Source organism: Ranitomeya variabilis, chromosome 3 (assembly GCF_051348905.1).
Source record: "Ranitomeya variabilis isolate aRanVar5 chromosome 3, aRanVar5.hap1, whole genome shotgun sequence".
Lineage (NCBI taxonomy): Eukaryota > Metazoa > Chordata > Amphibia > Anura > Dendrobatidae > Ranitomeya > Ranitomeya variabilis.
Window position 1 is genome coordinate 667,821,023 of NC_135234.1, and position 16,704 is coordinate 667,837,726.

General features: G+C 41.1%; 1 protein-coding gene across 2 annotated transcripts in view; it reads left to right on the top strand.

Annotated features, from left to right (window-relative positions):
* PPP1R1A (protein phosphatase 1 regulatory inhibitor subunit 1A) overlaps nucleotides 1–16,704 on the top strand; it is a 231,058-nt gene that overhangs the window by 146,548 nt on the left and 67,806 nt on the right. For both annotated transcript variants that reach the window (XM_077297902.1, XM_077297901.1), the window contains exon 3: nucleotides 12,158–12,195. In XM_077297902.1, the coding sequence (XP_077154017.1) occupies nucleotides 12,158–12,195 (38 nt within the window). The remainder of the gene's footprint in view (nucleotides 1–12,157; nucleotides 12,196–16,704) is intronic.

Sequence of the window (16,704 nt, forward strand, 5' to 3'; positions counted from 1 at the left end):
GGCGTCAGATCCAGGGATCGTGGTGGTCATGGCTTGACAGAACCCCTGCCTATCCACCACCGGGGGAATGTTCTATCCAGAAACTCACAAACAATGGTGGCGTAATGTGGAGGAGCGCCATCCTGTTGAAAGATGACACCTTCTGAAAATTGTGGCACTGCATACAATTCCAACATATCAAGATACGTGTTTGCTGTCACAGAGTGCTCTGTGAAAAAAATGAGCCTATCACCTTATCCTGCATCAGGCCACACCACACATTCACTTTAGGGGTGTTACGTTCGTACTCAACATAGGCATGAGGATGTTCAGCAGCCCATATTCGGACGTTATGGCGATGAACATGTCCACAGATATCTTCTGCAAAAGTCTTGCATCATTGTTGATCTCATGAAGCATATCTGTAGCAAACGTGCATCGTTTGGGTCTATCCGCCTGTTTGATAGCGTACAACAGCCGCAATTTGTACCCTGTAAAACAGAGACGTTTCTTTAACACCTTATGAACTGTAGTCTTGCTTAGGTGTAATTGTCGAGCACACACAAATTTTTTAGGGCTCCTTAGGTAGCTATCCCGTATAGCCTAAACAGACTCATCACTGACTGATGGCCTACCAGAACGGGGTTTCTCCACCAAACTGCCGGTTTCCTTCAACTGCTTATCCCACTGAGTAAAGTTATTCCTATGTGGTGGCATTTCATTATAAACGTGCCGATATTCACGTAGCACTTTGGTCACAAGTTCGAAGTTAGCGAGCCACAGAACACATTGAACTTTCCTCTGTACCGTCCACATCTCGACTGTCATGGAAAACCACACAGCTGGCATAAGCTTGTGGTTGCATGATATCGCAGACCTGGCAGTGTATTAATCAGAGTTCAGTTTATCAGGGGTTAATCTGACTGGGGGCTCAGCAACAGCTTAAATGAGTTTGTGTTGTTTGATTGATTCTTGTTATCTCTCCTCATGAACAGTTCTTATATGATTGGGCCAGAGAAAGGGCGCCAAAATGTAAACTATAAAAGTGCACCATGACTTTACAGACACACTGTAGGTATATATATATATATATATATATATATATATATATATATATATATATATATATAATGTATAGGCTGAATTGAGTGGAATTATCTTATACACCAATATTTTGCAGTAAAGTTAATAAAATATAATTGTTTTTCCCCAAAAGCATTTCTGGATTTTAGTGGATTTTCATTTTTCCTTTGAGTTTTCAACTGTAAAGGTCAAAACCCGGCAGGCAGTGCTTTGTAAAAATGTTTGGAAATGCTATAATTAGCTAAATGTTTAACTTGCCCTTCAGAGAAATCCCGCTTTTGATTTCAGCTATTAGACTCCTCATTGCTTTATATGCATATGTCATTCTGTTTTCGGCAGTACCATCTTGTCTTTATAGGACAATCTGCTGTGACCTAATTATATATTCTAAGCTCCAGATCGTGAACTTTTGACGCGATTTTAATTCTTAATGAAAGATTTGTGTAGTCACATTAATATAATCGTCAGTGGGGCTCATTGTTCCTCTTCTCATCAATAGTGCAGATCTTTAGGATTTATTTTCACATGACTATTTTTGGAACATTTGATCAATTATGGTCTACAGTCGCTGTGATTACTTGAGAACAGAATTAAGATTTATTGTATTTAGTACATTGCTGTTTATCATTAGATTTCAGGAGGAGGATCACACTCATTTCAGTGGGGGACAGATCTGCAATAACATTCTAATAAATCAAGGCCCCAATAAAGAAGCAGATTTAGAATTAGAAAGTACTTTTTTTTTAACAAGTCTATAATAGCCATGTGAGAGGATGTGTTTTCCAGGATAAAAATAAAGTTGGTCAATCCTTAAAATAGGTGATTAAGCCTCCTTACCTTGACAAGCCAGAGCTGGTATGTCACTCTCCACAAGGAGAAACCTTACCCCTTAGACCCCAGTCCAGAGCCTCTCACCTAGCCAAATCAGTTCTCATGCTTCGCACTGACGAGGGCCAACAGCCGAAACACCGTGTCTGCGAATTGAGATACTGATTTGGCTTTTATCCTAAGTCATATTGCACGACTCGTTAGAGGGTTTATTGCGACTTGTAGGATCGCTGCTTCCAACAGGTGGCGCTATAGAGTTAAGTCCTCTTTTTCTCCGAAGAGGCAATTTGCAAACTGCAGAATATTGTAATTTACTGCAGCTCAGTCCTGTTTCAGTGATTTTGACGTAGCGCAAATACCAGGTACCGCTACTACAATAGGTACATCACTGTTCCTGGTGAACAATAAGTGGAATGATGTGCTCCATTACATGATTTCTTCAGTTCAGACATTGGCCAGGGCTGCTTTAATTTAGATTCCCACTGGTAAGACATTAATGGACTATCCAAAGCACAATTAAAATTATACTCCAGTCACACCCCCTTTCAACTCAGTCCTACTATTTTTGTTCTGCAAAAAAGCATAAATGGATCCCATAGGAGTGAAGAAGAACATGACGTTTTAAGTAAGTTCACTTTTGGAATTCATTGTAACCATTTTGAATTTCAATTGAGAACTTAGCACTTTAAACTTTACCAAACTAATTTGAGTATTGTACATCTTGTCATCGCCTGAGAGATCTCCAAACTACAGCTAGTCTGTGTCATGTACAGCGTATAACATCCGTGTCTGAACATACTGCCCTGGTCGCTAGGTGGCGCTGCACTAATACCGCTGTTACTGCTGGACATCGGCAACGTGCGGCAGTTTAGCTTTTAGATACTTGAAACTAGTTGTTTCTTACCTGCCACCTGTGTTTCTCTGCAGTGAGCTGGTAATGTTATTCATTCTCTGCTAGGAAACATGGGCAGTGCTGCTTATTATACAGACGGCAGCTGACAGTCTATAACTGGTAGTTATTCTAGTTCATCTACACTTGGTCACTCCGATTCATTGCACCTGTGTGTACTTTTCTTAGTGCAGCACAGCGCATATTAAACCTCACCCCTTTTCAGCATAACCACTAAATGTTCCCACCCACTTGGGCAAGAAAGACCGTTTTTTGCCACTTTTAGCATGTCTTATCTTGTTGAGCAGGAGCACACCGCTCCCCTGCCTCCCGCCTTTTTGCTTAGTGGCGGTTGGTGCATGGTTGCACCGCTAGCCAGAACTGTGCGCTTTCTGATGCTGTGATCAGTGACGGCTTTGTCTCCGCAGCATCGGAGCAGCACAGGGACACTGAAGCTGGATTGGATCCAGACAGTTTCACAACATCACTTTAGTGCCATAGCTTCTGCTCTCCTCGTCTAAGAAACCAGCCACTGCTGATAGATTGCAGAGGTGGCTGATATCCTAGGCAATGAGCAGTACACAAAAAAAATAAAATCCCTGCTTTCTTAGGATTAGATAGGAGCTTTAATAACGAGTTAATTGCTTTGATGCTTTTAATAAGCACTTTGAAATTTTACTTATTTAATATGGTGAAACAACCTAACCTCCCCCAATATTTTAGTTTTGCCAGAGTGTTCCCTTAAATGTCCACAAATGGATTATGTAACAATTACATACCATATGTATAGAGAGTGATTTATAACTGTCCGTGACTTATTATGGGGTTTTATTGGCTTATGCCAAGATGCATGGACTCCCCTCTATTTTTCTTGTCAAAACAGCAGATCTCCTGATGCAAATGTGAACATACAGTAGTTTTACTACATAGGGGTTTGCAGCCTCTTCATGTAATTACATTTTGCTATCAGTTACATAAAACCACAGATAAAACCACATTGTGACTTGCAAGCTCAGCAATTTTATAGGAAGATTCTGATTATTCTACCTTCACTCAACGTCTGGTAATTAAATAGAGACATCCCTCTGCGATAGTTGCGTGTTGCTGGGCAGAGGTTATACACATTTGCATGTCTTCCCCAGAGTGACAGTTGTACGTACCGGCATCGCCAGTCTTGGCAGAGCATGGCGCAAACAACCAGAATGACCTCAGTTGCCCTTCGCTGTCTTCAACCTGTCTCTGCCTGTGAGAGCACCGGAGTGTGGATTTGCTATGATAATTCTACAGAAATGTATTCTGAAATCTTAATTGTGCGGCAGCTTGAGCAGGGTAGGATGATATTGGAGCTGGCATAAGAATGAGCATGCAAACATAGGATCATCCATTTCCTTATATTCATAAACACTGCTCAGATTCACATATGGCACTGATGACAAGTATGTCAGATTGGCACTTGGTGCCCGACTGGAGGAGGGTCGAGTGCCTGACAGCTGTGAGTAAAGGAATAGGAATTTTTGTGACTTAAAACTCAATCATCACTGATTACTAGGGTAGTTTGGGAAGTCAGAAAATCAGTCTGGCTGTAATATCTGGTACACTTATGTCTATCAGTTAAAGAGCCACTCTGGCATTTTATTTTATTTTAGGCCAGGAGTGGTATCACGAATATATGTTTGCTGCCTGTAGTAGAATACCTACCAGCCGCCATCTTCTGTTCTTGTCGCTGCTCCGGTTGTTTTCTTGTGACCTGCCGGGATCGCTCTAGTGTTTGCTGAGCAGACCATAAGTCATTTCTCAATGTAAGGCTATGGGAGCAAGAACGGGGCTTTCATAGACTTAGAGCAGTGGCAGACATCCATAGATTCTCTCACCCGAGAGAATCGGGCTTATTATTCAAATGACACACTGATCAAAGTCTGATTCTCTTGGATCAGGAAAAGATGGAGAAAAAAGTCTCCACTTTCTGCATTGTGTGGGTGTGCGTAAATCGGACTGCACTTAGATGTCATCCGAGTGCAGTCTGATGACATCCACACAGTCATTGATTTGCATGGCTGAGTGCGATTCAAATATTGGCTCAAACTGGGACATGCTGCGATTTATTTTGCGATCCGATGTTTTGTCAGATTGCATTCGGACACAGAAAATACAGTGGTGTGAGTGAACCCTTATATTGAGATCGTGTGACCGCTAGTTGTGACGTCCGGTCAGTCGGGCAGATCGGGACCCGAGCAGCACTAGGAAGGACAGAAGATGGTGGCTGGTAAGCATTTTACTGTGAGCAGAGAACAGACCTTAGTGATATCATTGTGGAGGTGAAATAAAATGCCGGAATGGTGCTGTAAGCACTCACAACTACATTAACGTGGCTGTATACCAGGAGTGGGGAACCTCAGGCCCGCGGGCCAATTACAGCTCTCAATGACCTTTTATCCGTCCCCCGGGCATATTCCTGGGACTGCAGTACTTGGGCCGGCAACTGTATTTTGCCAGCCACCGGACCATTAATTACTTCTTTCTCTGTGAGCATGTGCACAGTGTTCACTACTAAACGCTGAGGTGCCCGCAATGAAAGCTACATCATGGTACCAGTACCAGCGCCAGGCGTACTTTGTGGGCGGAGTTAGCAGATTATTTATACGGATGGTATGAATATCCAAATAGCCCCACCCCTGCGGTGCACTAAAAAGGATCTGTCACCAGATTTTACAATACAAATTGCATACAGTATAAAATAATAAATATCTCTTAGGTCTCATGAGGCTGATGTACTTAATTAAATAAAAAAAATCTCTGTCAGAATGTCTGTATAACCCTTTGTGTTGATGTGAGACGAGCTAGGGACCTCATGAGTGTATCTACATGGACTCTGGGGACACAGGTGCCACATATTGTATTGTTGGCGATCGGATGGTTGAGTATCCTTTGAGGTACACTTTAATAGTACGAACCTTCGCGGCACATCAGCGTTTCTTCATGCAAGACTCATTCCTGCACTCTGAATTTCTCACCAAACCCATCCTACGATGTGTCAGAATTTTAATTCCTTATTATTGTCAGGATCTCTGTCTGCAAACAGTGAATAAATACATAATTAGAAGCGCATAGGAACAAATAATAATTACAGACTAAAACTATTCACCACTAAGAACTTGGTACAATGTAACCAGTCCAGATACTTCAGCACTAGAGGTGAGATTGACAGCTTGCTCTGTACAGATGCGCTGCAGTGCCAGCTGTCAATCATAGTGCCGGGGCGTGCTCATAGCCACAGGATAGTGAGTGGTGCTGTGGGCGGTAATGTCGCCACTCTGTGCACGCTCCTATGCTCCCATGGGAAATACATTCTGTTTCTCCTTTCAGGAAGGCACCTGGACATGCAAGCCATGATATTATGGGGAGGCTGTTGCTGCATTAGCCTTTTTGGCCGTCATGTTAACCCTGCCTGCACTTCTTGTTGACTCCATATTTCTCCTGGGTTGGATAAATGCGGTAACAAATTTTTAGAAATGATTTAAACTTTATACTAGTGTCCAAAATCTTTTTTAAACCAAGACATGGCACTGTCTATGAATGTGGTAATGTGAGAGAACAAAAAACACAACGTTGCTAAAAATGCGGGAGCCTTTAGCAGTAGCAACCATCCCGACAGTAGTAGTAGCAGTACGGAATGCAGGTCACAGTTGGTCTCTTTTACATCTGGCAAGTGTATCAGAGGACAGAAAGCGAAGGGTGTCATGGAATACGATCATAGTTGAAAGTGTTGGCACCCTTGAAATTGTGCCAGAAAATGAAGTATTTCTCCCAGAAAATTATTACAGTTACACATGTTTTGTTATACATGTTTATTTCCTTTGTGTTTATTGAAACAATACAAAAGCAGGTAAAAAAGGAAAATTGGACATAAGTTTACACGAAACGCCAAAAATGGGCCAGATACAATTGTTTGCACCCACAACTTAATATTTGGTTACACACCCTTTGAAATAAATAACTCCAATCAACCGCTTCCTATAACCATCAACAAGCCTCTTACACCTCTCAACTGGAATTTTGGACCTCTCTTCTTTTGCAAACTGCTCCAGGTCTCTCATATTTGAAGGTTCCCAGAATTAGTTTTGAGATCTCTCCACAGGTGTTCAATAGGATTTAGATCCAGACTCATTGCTGGCCACTTCAGAACTCTTCATCGCTTTGTTTCCATTAATTTCTGGGGGCTTCTTGAAGTATGTTTGGGGTCATTGTCCTGCTGGAAAACCCATGACCTAGAACTCAAACCCAGCTTTCTGACACCAGGCACTACATTCTGATCCAAAATCCTTTGGTAATTTCCAGATTTTATGATGCTTTGCACACAGTCAAAGGTACCCAATGACAGAGGCAGCAAAACCACCCAAAACATATTGGAACCGTCACCATATTTGACTGTAGGTACTATGTTCTTTTCTTTGCAGGCCTCATTCAGTTTTCGGTGAACAGTAGAATGATGTTCTTTACCAAAAACTTTATCTTAGTCTCATCTATCCACAAGACACTTTCCTAGAAGGATTTTGGCTTACTCATGTACATTTTGGCAAACTGCAGTCTATATTTCTTCTGTCTGTGTCAGCAGTGGACTTCTCCTGTGTATCCTGCCATAGCGTTTCATTTTATTCAAATGTGAATGGATCATTCACTTTGACACTAATGCACTCTGAGCCTGCAGAACAGCTTGAATTTCTTTGGAACTTAACTGGAGCTGCTTATCCACCATCCGGACTATCCTGCTTTGAAACCATCAATTTTTCTCTGTCGTCTATATCAAGGGAGATTATCAACAGTGCCATGGGTTGTAGACTTTTAGATTATATTGCGCACTGTGGACAAAGGAACATCAAGATCTCTGGAAATGGACTTGTAACCTTGAGAAAATATATATTTTTCAAAAATTTGGGCTTTCAAGTCCTCTTCTTCTCTGTTTTTCTCCATGCACAGAGTGGCAGAAACAGACACACAGTGCAAAGATTGAGTCACCTTTTTCCCTCTTTATCTGGTTACAGGTGTGATTTCCATATTGCCCACCCTGGCTACTTGCCACAGGTGAGTTTGAACGAGCATCACGAGCTCGAAACAAAGTTGTTTACCCACTTTTTTGGGAAGGTGCCTACAATTTTGTCTGGCCCATTTTTGTAAGGTGCGGCCTTACAATGAGCATCCTAGGCCAGCACTTCCAGCTGCGACTAGGCCTGGGACATGCCTGTGCATGCTCAGGATTGTCCTAGACCAAGATATGGCCAGAAGTCCAGGCCTATAGATAAGATGCTAAGAGGTCAGCACATGCCAGCTGTTAGAAAAAGGTGCCAAAGACCGAATGGGGGAGAGAATTCAGCAGAGATGTCTAGAAAGGTGAGTGGTAAGGTGACATTTACTTTTTTTTGTTTTTTAACCTTTTGCTAGTCCTATACAGTTTAGCAAAATGACGGCACAAATTCTGAAAAATTCTACAGAATATGGATTTTGTGTAAACTCTAAGTAGAATTCAATTTCACTTGAATAAATTAGCCCAACTCTAAGAGATAACCAGGATTAACCAAAGAAGATGATGAATTCAAGCATCAGCTTACTTTTAAACCAAGACGTCTACTCTTCAATCAGTATTACAAAGTTATATCAAGTGCCTTGTCCTTATTAACACTTTCTTCTGAGCCAATACACAATTTGTGTCAGTCTCAAATCTTTTAACCACAACTGTACATTTTGATATGCAGGAACTGTACAGTGTGATGTTCCATTGTTGTGATAGAAATATTATACTTGGCATCTTGTTGCTACAGATGGAGCTTTGTGTTCATGAAAAGTGGGATTTCTCCTATAAAGGGATTAAACTAATCAGTCTGATGTTCCTTATATCAAGCTCTCACCAACTGCTCCTCTGCTGTCTGTCTTCTTTGTGGGAGATGCTCCAGAAAAAAATCTGTCTTTCCCAAGATGCATTGCACAAGTCCTCTAATATTACTGTATTATGTGAAAGTCTTGTAATCACATAATGTGAGTTATTTGCAGCAGTGGAGGAAAGAGAAAATGTGCTGATACAAAGTGTTATTTGTGCCTCTAAAAACATATGACATAGAGATGACATCTCGAGTCTTCTTAAAAATGCTGAACATACAATAATGGCTTTCCCTATAATTTTCCTGTTGTAAGTATTAAAAATATGTATTCAATTATTGGCTTTAAAATGTAATCTAATGCCTAGCCCTTTTCTAATAGACAAAAAACACGTTCATTCCCTCTACCCCTGGTAAATACCAGCATTCACTGATGGTGTTGAATTTGGTTTCTTCGAGACTGATATGGTCTGTTTACATTGGCCAATAATTGGGAGTGTGCCGAGGAACAATCTTTGCAGACTATTGTCCTTTCTACACAGGTCTGCAAACACCACTAGCAAAATGTTCCGTCATTATGTGCAAAGATTTTTAAGCTGGCTTAAAAATCTTTGTACTGGCAGAATATTGTCCTGTTCAATCAGAAAATTTGCTGCCAATAATAAGATATTCTATGCACATGGAATGATCATATTGCTTAGAACACTTCTCGGTCTCTCTAAAGAGGTCAATAAATGGCTGCCAGTTGGCTTATGTACAGCCGATCACCAGACATTTAATAACCTAGGCCGTGATGTGTTAACCCGCCTTTAGTCTCCAGCCTAATGAATGCAGATTCTTCACTATCATATTTAAGTTTATTAGTAAATCTGAAATCTTTTAAAGAAGCGTAGATATGAGGAATATCTGAACGCAGGTGTAAAAACTTTAAAAAATACACAATACAGTTCCGCTTTTGGGGGTAAGCTAGGCAATGGTCAAGGTCGTAATATAAAGTTCTTGGGCGCCAATGCAAAATGTGCAACACTGCCCTCAACAAACATGGCATTTAAAATACTGACACCTTCTTATGTAACAGTGGAGACTTTCCTCCTGCTGCAGAAGTCAAGGCTCGGGGCTACACCTCCCATATCTAATGTCCTAGGGGTGGTTGGTGGCAAAGTGTTCATTGGTAGTGAGTGCCAAGAAAGGAAATCTTCCATGGCTAGGATGTTTGGACATAGGCAACAGCAGCAAATCGAATCTGTATTCTGGCTGAAGGTAAGAATGCCTACGCCTCTGATGTCACTCAGCCTTAGACACGAATGTTTGGCTCAATCAAGTGCTTGTGTGTTCGATATGGATAGTAAGACAAAAAACATGGAAGAGCGCAGCATGAGAAGCACCAGGTGATTTAATTGGGATGTTTCAATGAAAGGTGGGGGGACTAGCCTCTCACCTGGAAGGGTTGTCCACCCCTGTACAACTCCGGTAGCGGACGACTCCGTGCACTCCTGCTCTGAGACTTGAGGAAGGTAGCAGTCTCCTGCCGTAGCGTGTAGTGGTTTGTTTACCACTAATCCATTGCAGTGTGCTCTATAGCCATAGCGCTCCTTAAATTGACCAGATACATATTTTTTCGAAAAAACATCGATATGGATAGGGAAGAAAGCTGCAGCAGACACCTCTAATGGAGGCTTAACTTCTGGAAGAAAAATAAACTAACCGATCCTTTTCTTCCCAACAATATCTGTAGTTGAACAGTCACCAAACACATTCAATGTTGGACAGCTTCACCAATATTGCCAGTTGCACCACTGGGCTATTATCCATCGGGTCACTAGAGACATCATTACTGGGCAATCACAGAAAGATACATACAAAAATATAGATGGAAGAAGTCGTTGTGGTGTTGGCACAATCAGGGAGCCATTGACTGCCTCTGTTTTATGTACCCATACTTCTAGAAGGTACTTACTTCTCTTTAATGTCAAATGTTAGTCACACTGTGCTTTTAGGTTGATTTCAAGCACAAATTATACAAAAACAAGATATATCAAGGTGTATGATTTTTCATAATTATTTTAATTAGTCAAATATTGTATTAGATAAGTTACCCATTAAACTATACTTTCTGTGATTCCTGCTAATTAACTGCTCATCTGACCATTGTTAAATTTCTAATTATGAAAGAAGAGTCATGTACAGGAAGGAGGGGGGAGGCAATTATTTCGAAGGTAGAAGAAAAATGCAACCCCTTAATTATGACATTCAGTATATTTTCATATATATTTGTATATTAATATCCACATTTGCAGTTTAAATATAAGACACGTGGATCATGTTTCATTAAGCTTTAGGCTTGTTTCTGAATGTTTTTCTGTTCTTGTGCAGTTAAGAATATGTTGGGGAGATAGTTTCTCATATGTTTATGGAACTGTAATAAAATTGCATTATGAGCTGCCAGAAAGATTTCACATAACGTTGCATAAAACCAGTCACCAGCCAATATCTGTATATATCCAGATACAAAGTGCTAAAGTGCATGGAGCATATGTAAGCAGATGATTCGAGGGACCAGATTCTGAGGAAAGGCAAAAAGTGAATAGTTAAATTAATGAGGTAAGGTGATAGGCCAGTCTAAAGAAATGTGTATGCTTGCAACTGTGGATACTAGGAACTAATTGAATTGTCCGGGGTAGCGCATTCCAGAGAATTGGGGCAGCATGAAAGAAATCTGGGATGGGAGGGGCAGGTTCGGATTGTAGAGGATGTTAGTCTTAGGTCATTAGCAAAACTGAGAGCAGGGGTGGAGTGGTAGGCAAAGACGAGAGAGGAAATGTAGGGAGGTGCAGAACTGTTGGGTGAGAGTACTAAGTTTATATTAGACTCTGCAGCAGATGCGCCATCAGTGCAATTACTGGCACAGCATGGCGTCATCAGTGTAGCAGTTGGAGAAGTCTATGACCCTGGGTGCTACATTCAGTGTATAATTGTATGTCACCAACATGAAGATTGTACTGAAAACCAAATCTGCTCCATATTTTTTCAGGTATTTATTTAGTTATTTATTCATTATATTCATTTATTTAGCATATCTAATTATCTTGTCATCTGGTGCCACAACTGTGTCCCATATCCACACTCTCTCATCTAGATGCCACCAGTCTCATATCACAAACCTCAAATTTTTGTGGGTTTCCTTTTTCTATATTTGCTTCTATAGCTATACTGTATGTGTTAGCCCATTGCAGGCATTCTTAGGTTCCCAGCGCGGTGGCCTTTATACAAGTAGCTTTTTCATTCTTAGCTGGCACTCTCACACACAGCCTGCTTTATATTTTATTAAGAAGAGCGCTCGTGTTTTTTTATATATATATTACAGTATTTCAGTTTTGAAAAAGCTCTATCACTTTTTGTAACGCATAATTTTGAATATAATATTGCATATTTACGTAGGTAACAAACTGCATTGATATGATGGATATTTTTTTACTATACTTAATTGCTTCTTCGTTTCATTTCCCAACAGAAATAGATGAAGATCGGACCCCGAACCCGTTGCAAAAGGTAACTGCAAAATGAATACGAGTATAATCAGAAAATATTACTGTATCTCATGTTATTATTAGAACAGTAATCAAATTGATTTCTAAACCTTGGCAAGTATGGCTAGAGCTGCACTGAATTTATCATTTACATCTATGTGGCCTCTAATGTTTGTGTGATCACTGTCATCTTTTAAAACTAAAAAAACTTTTGACATCAGTCAAAAACAGTGTTGCTTTGTCGCAGATACACAGCCGGCGGCTCACGCTCAACCCACCCCTGTTACCACTTAGTCACAGGTCACACAGATCCCACTGCTGCCACCAATTGTAAAGAATATACCGCCGGGGGAGAGGGTGTTCCTCAGATCCACCCGCTGTTACCTTTTATCTATAGAACGCAACTCCGCTGCCTCCAATTGCCTGGGCAATTACACAATTGGCCAACGAGTGATGGACGAGGCCGCAGCTGCTTTGACTACCAGCTAAGTTATTGAGGAAATTGCAGTGGATGTACTGTATATACACCCCTTCACTCTGTACCAGTCTGTCATTGTTAGTATGTCTACACTAAGTGATATCTGTATTTTGTATGTAACCCTTTCTCATGTACAGCACCATGAAATAACTGGTGCTCTATAAATAAATAATAATAATTATATAACATGGGAACAAAACAATACAGTATATGCAATTATGTAAAATAGAAAGGAATAACCAAAGGAAATTGCTTAACCTGGTCACAGAAATGGCTCAGAACCTCCACAGTGAACTATGTCTTCCAAAAGCTGACAAAGGCCCAAACATAGTTTCTGATTTTAATTAGCTCTTAGTTACCCCCACACATCTCCCCTTGATGACCTCATGTGGGGGCTGTTTGTGGGATGTTCTCAGCCCTTCAGGATTTTAAGAGCTCCCCAACCTACAACATATCTTCACATCTGAAGGCCCCAGGTGTCAGATATTGACATAATATTTTCTATTGTAATTTTACTGTCATGATCCAGGCCATGGTTTGTTTCTTGCTATTCTCTCCCCGGTCTTGTCATGCGGAGGTTAATCTTCTTTGCCTCATTTTGGGATCTGTTTTGCCATTTCAGTCCACATCTGCATGCAGGCAGTTTCAGCTATAGTTCTTGCCCCCGGCTCAAGCGACTGACCCCGTTACACCCTGATTTGTCCTCTGCCCATTTACTCTGTTCCTCTGCCTTCCCATTCCTGCTTCCCCGCTCATCTTGCTGTGTGCTCCTCATGCTGTGACCTTGGTATCTGACCCGGCTTGTCCTCTGACCTATTTCTCTGTGCTACGTCTCTGGCATCTCCGCTCCTGACTGGCTCCGACATCTTTGGCTTGTATCTGACCATGTGTATTGTTGTTTCCCTTGGTACTGCGTTTCCCATCCATTCCTGACCCGGCTTGTCTGACCTCTCTCTCGCCACCTAGTGGCACCTGCGCTGCCACACTGAGGTTTACGTCGTGACTGCTACCTATCTTCCCTCTCCAGCACCCCCTGGGATAGGACGCTCGATACTGCGCTGCGGCATTACATTTACCTTTACATAGAGACTAATTATGACCTAGTTTGCCTAATGTAGGGTTTCTAGTGGCCCTACGGTGATGCGAGTGAATGGTTCGCTACAATGCTGAAAATATATATCTCAAAATTATCGGATAGATGCAAACTCCAATATTCCTATCAGAACACTGAAACCGGCAGGTCTGGGACAGATTTTTTCATGGAGAAGGAAGCTCATCATGGGGAGCACCAATCTCTTCCTTGGAACAAAGGAAGAATCTGCACTTCTCCGCCTATGCGTAAATAAATCTCAATCTGGTTGTCTTTTTCCCAGCAGATATCCTGTTTTAATCGCCTGGATATTGCAGGGGGCCGCTACCTCAAAGGAGATTTTAATTACTTTTTCTCTCCCTTGCTATAACTAGTTTCCTCTCTTTCCCATATGTTCAATGTAGGTCTACTTCAAAGAGTATGAAGTATTAGCTCTTCTTCCAAATGTTTTATCTGAGGGTGACATCCAGAGATGTTTCATGGGATGTAATTTTTTCTCTATGACAAGTTTCATGATATAATATATAATGAAACACTGGACAACTAAGTTGTCTTTTCTCAGAATTTGTTTTTATACATGGTACCTACTATAAAAAAGAGCAGAACAAAAGTTAAGCTTTTATTCATAAAGCAAATAGGAATCCAATCTGAGCTTTTTCTTATAACCTAGTTTTAGAACCAGGGACATAACTATAGGGAGAGCAGGAGATGCAGTTGAGTTCAAGCCTGGAGCTAAGGGGGCCCACCAACATGTTCTTTGGGTTCATAAGAGGAAACCAATACCCTTTATAGTTCGGGTCCCTGCTGCACATTTTGCATTGGGACACACAAACGTCTAGTTACACTATTGCTTAACACTCTGTGCTGATTAACTTTTTCTGTATCTTAATAAAAAGTAGTGAGAGCATCATTTTTCTCATTTAGTACTCCAAATAATTTTCATAAACATTTGAAGGGAATCTTTCAACAGAGCCCCTAATTCCAATGATGTATCACTTACTGGACTGCCTGCTTGACCATTATGAGATTATTACTAGAGGACTAGTTAACCTGCTACCATTTAGTCCTCCGTATGCACAAGCTCCATATAATCCCGCTTTCAGCATTGATTAGCAGATTTCTGCCTATGCACAGTGTACACATAAAGCTAAAAAAATCAGTGGTTTGGGCAGGGTTATGCATGCAGAGTTCAGCATTCAGAGAGCTCCTCTCAGCTGGGGTAGAAAAAATCTGGTGACAGATTATCTTTATAAGATGACATTCTACCTACCAACAGTCACCACTGGTGGGTGCTCAGTGGGTGTTCGCTATAAAAATAATAAAGTCTATAGTAAGCCTCTAAGATTCCTACATAACAACCCATAATATATTCATTATGTACAAGATATTACCTTACCTCATTGTGAGATACTGATCCCGTGCCGTTGACATACCAATCCATTCCGAATGTCATTTTTAAAAGCCTTTCTCTGACTGGGAGCAATGGCTTTCGAGTTCTACCCATCTAACCAGTCTCTGTATCTTTTGTAAGGTATATCTGAAATAGCTGGTGAAACCCTGATATCACAGCATGTAGACGAGGCTCTCGCCTGCTGAGTTCTCGGCATGGAAAGCATACTGTGATTAGTATGATTTGTCAGATAAAATGACAATTTACTGATTTATGAGATTATAAAAAATAGAATTTCATGTTATTCTCTCTATACTAAAATAAAAAAAGATTCAGCATTATGCTTTTTTATCAGTTTGAATGATCCCTCAGGTTTCTCTCGATAGCTATGAATGAGTGGTCCCAAACTAATATTAATTTTCATCCTAAATGTCTTATGTTATTAAACTAAATAGAGATAGGTTTTTTTTTCAAATATAGTTTATTAAAAATGTCCTACCCCTCCCTCTCTCATCTAACTACTTTATCATTTTTTTTTATCTACTTCGATATTGATGACATGTCATTTGAAAATCCCCAGTGCATGTTGGAATACTCAAACGAGACGTCATCAGGGGTCAGCAGCTACGGTTACTATCACAGCCTCTGTCCCCACCCGGAAATGAAGGGTCATCAGTGACGTCCGTTTCAGGGGCTGGGCTAGTCTCTGCTCTACTGAGCATATTCAATATTCCATGCACCTTCATAGATGGATGATAAAAATCAAATCAGATGTACAGAATAGACAAAAGAGTTTAGCTAATCACTGCAAGTGAAGGTAAAAACAGCACAATTATATAAAACACTAGATGGTGGCCCGATTCTAACGCATCGGGTATTCTAGAATATGCATGTCCACGTAGTATATTGCCCAACCACATAGTATATTGCCCAGCCACGTAGTATATTGGCCAGTTACGTAGTATATTGCCCAGCCACGTGGTATACAGCATAGAGCCACGTAGTATATTGCCCAGCCACGTAGTATGTAGTATATTGCCCAGCCACGTAGTATATTGCCCAGTCACGTAGGATATTGCCCAGCCACGTAGTATATAGCACAGTCCATGTTGTATATTGCCCAGCTCATGTAGTATATTGCCCAGCCATGTAGTGTATAGCACAGCCCATGTAGTATATTGCCCAGCCATGTAGTATATAGCACAGCCCATGTAGTATATTGCCCAGCCCATGTAGTATATTGCCCAGCCCACGTAGTATATTGCCCAGCCCACGTAGTATATAGCAATGTGGGCATCATATCCCTGTTAAAAAAAAGAAATAAAATAAAAAATAGTTATATACTCACCTTCCGGAGCCTCCGGATCCAAGCGAAGCGGTTACTGACGCTGCTCGTGCGCTCCGGTCTCAAGAGTGCATTGCGGTCTCGCGAGATGATGACGTAGCGGTCTCGCTCCGTTACAGCTGCCATTAACCCTGTGTGAGGGCAGACTGGAGGGGAGTATGGAACAGGCACTGACTGCGGGGAGGAAGGAGCGGCAATTTTTCCGCCGGACTGTGCCCGTCGCTGATT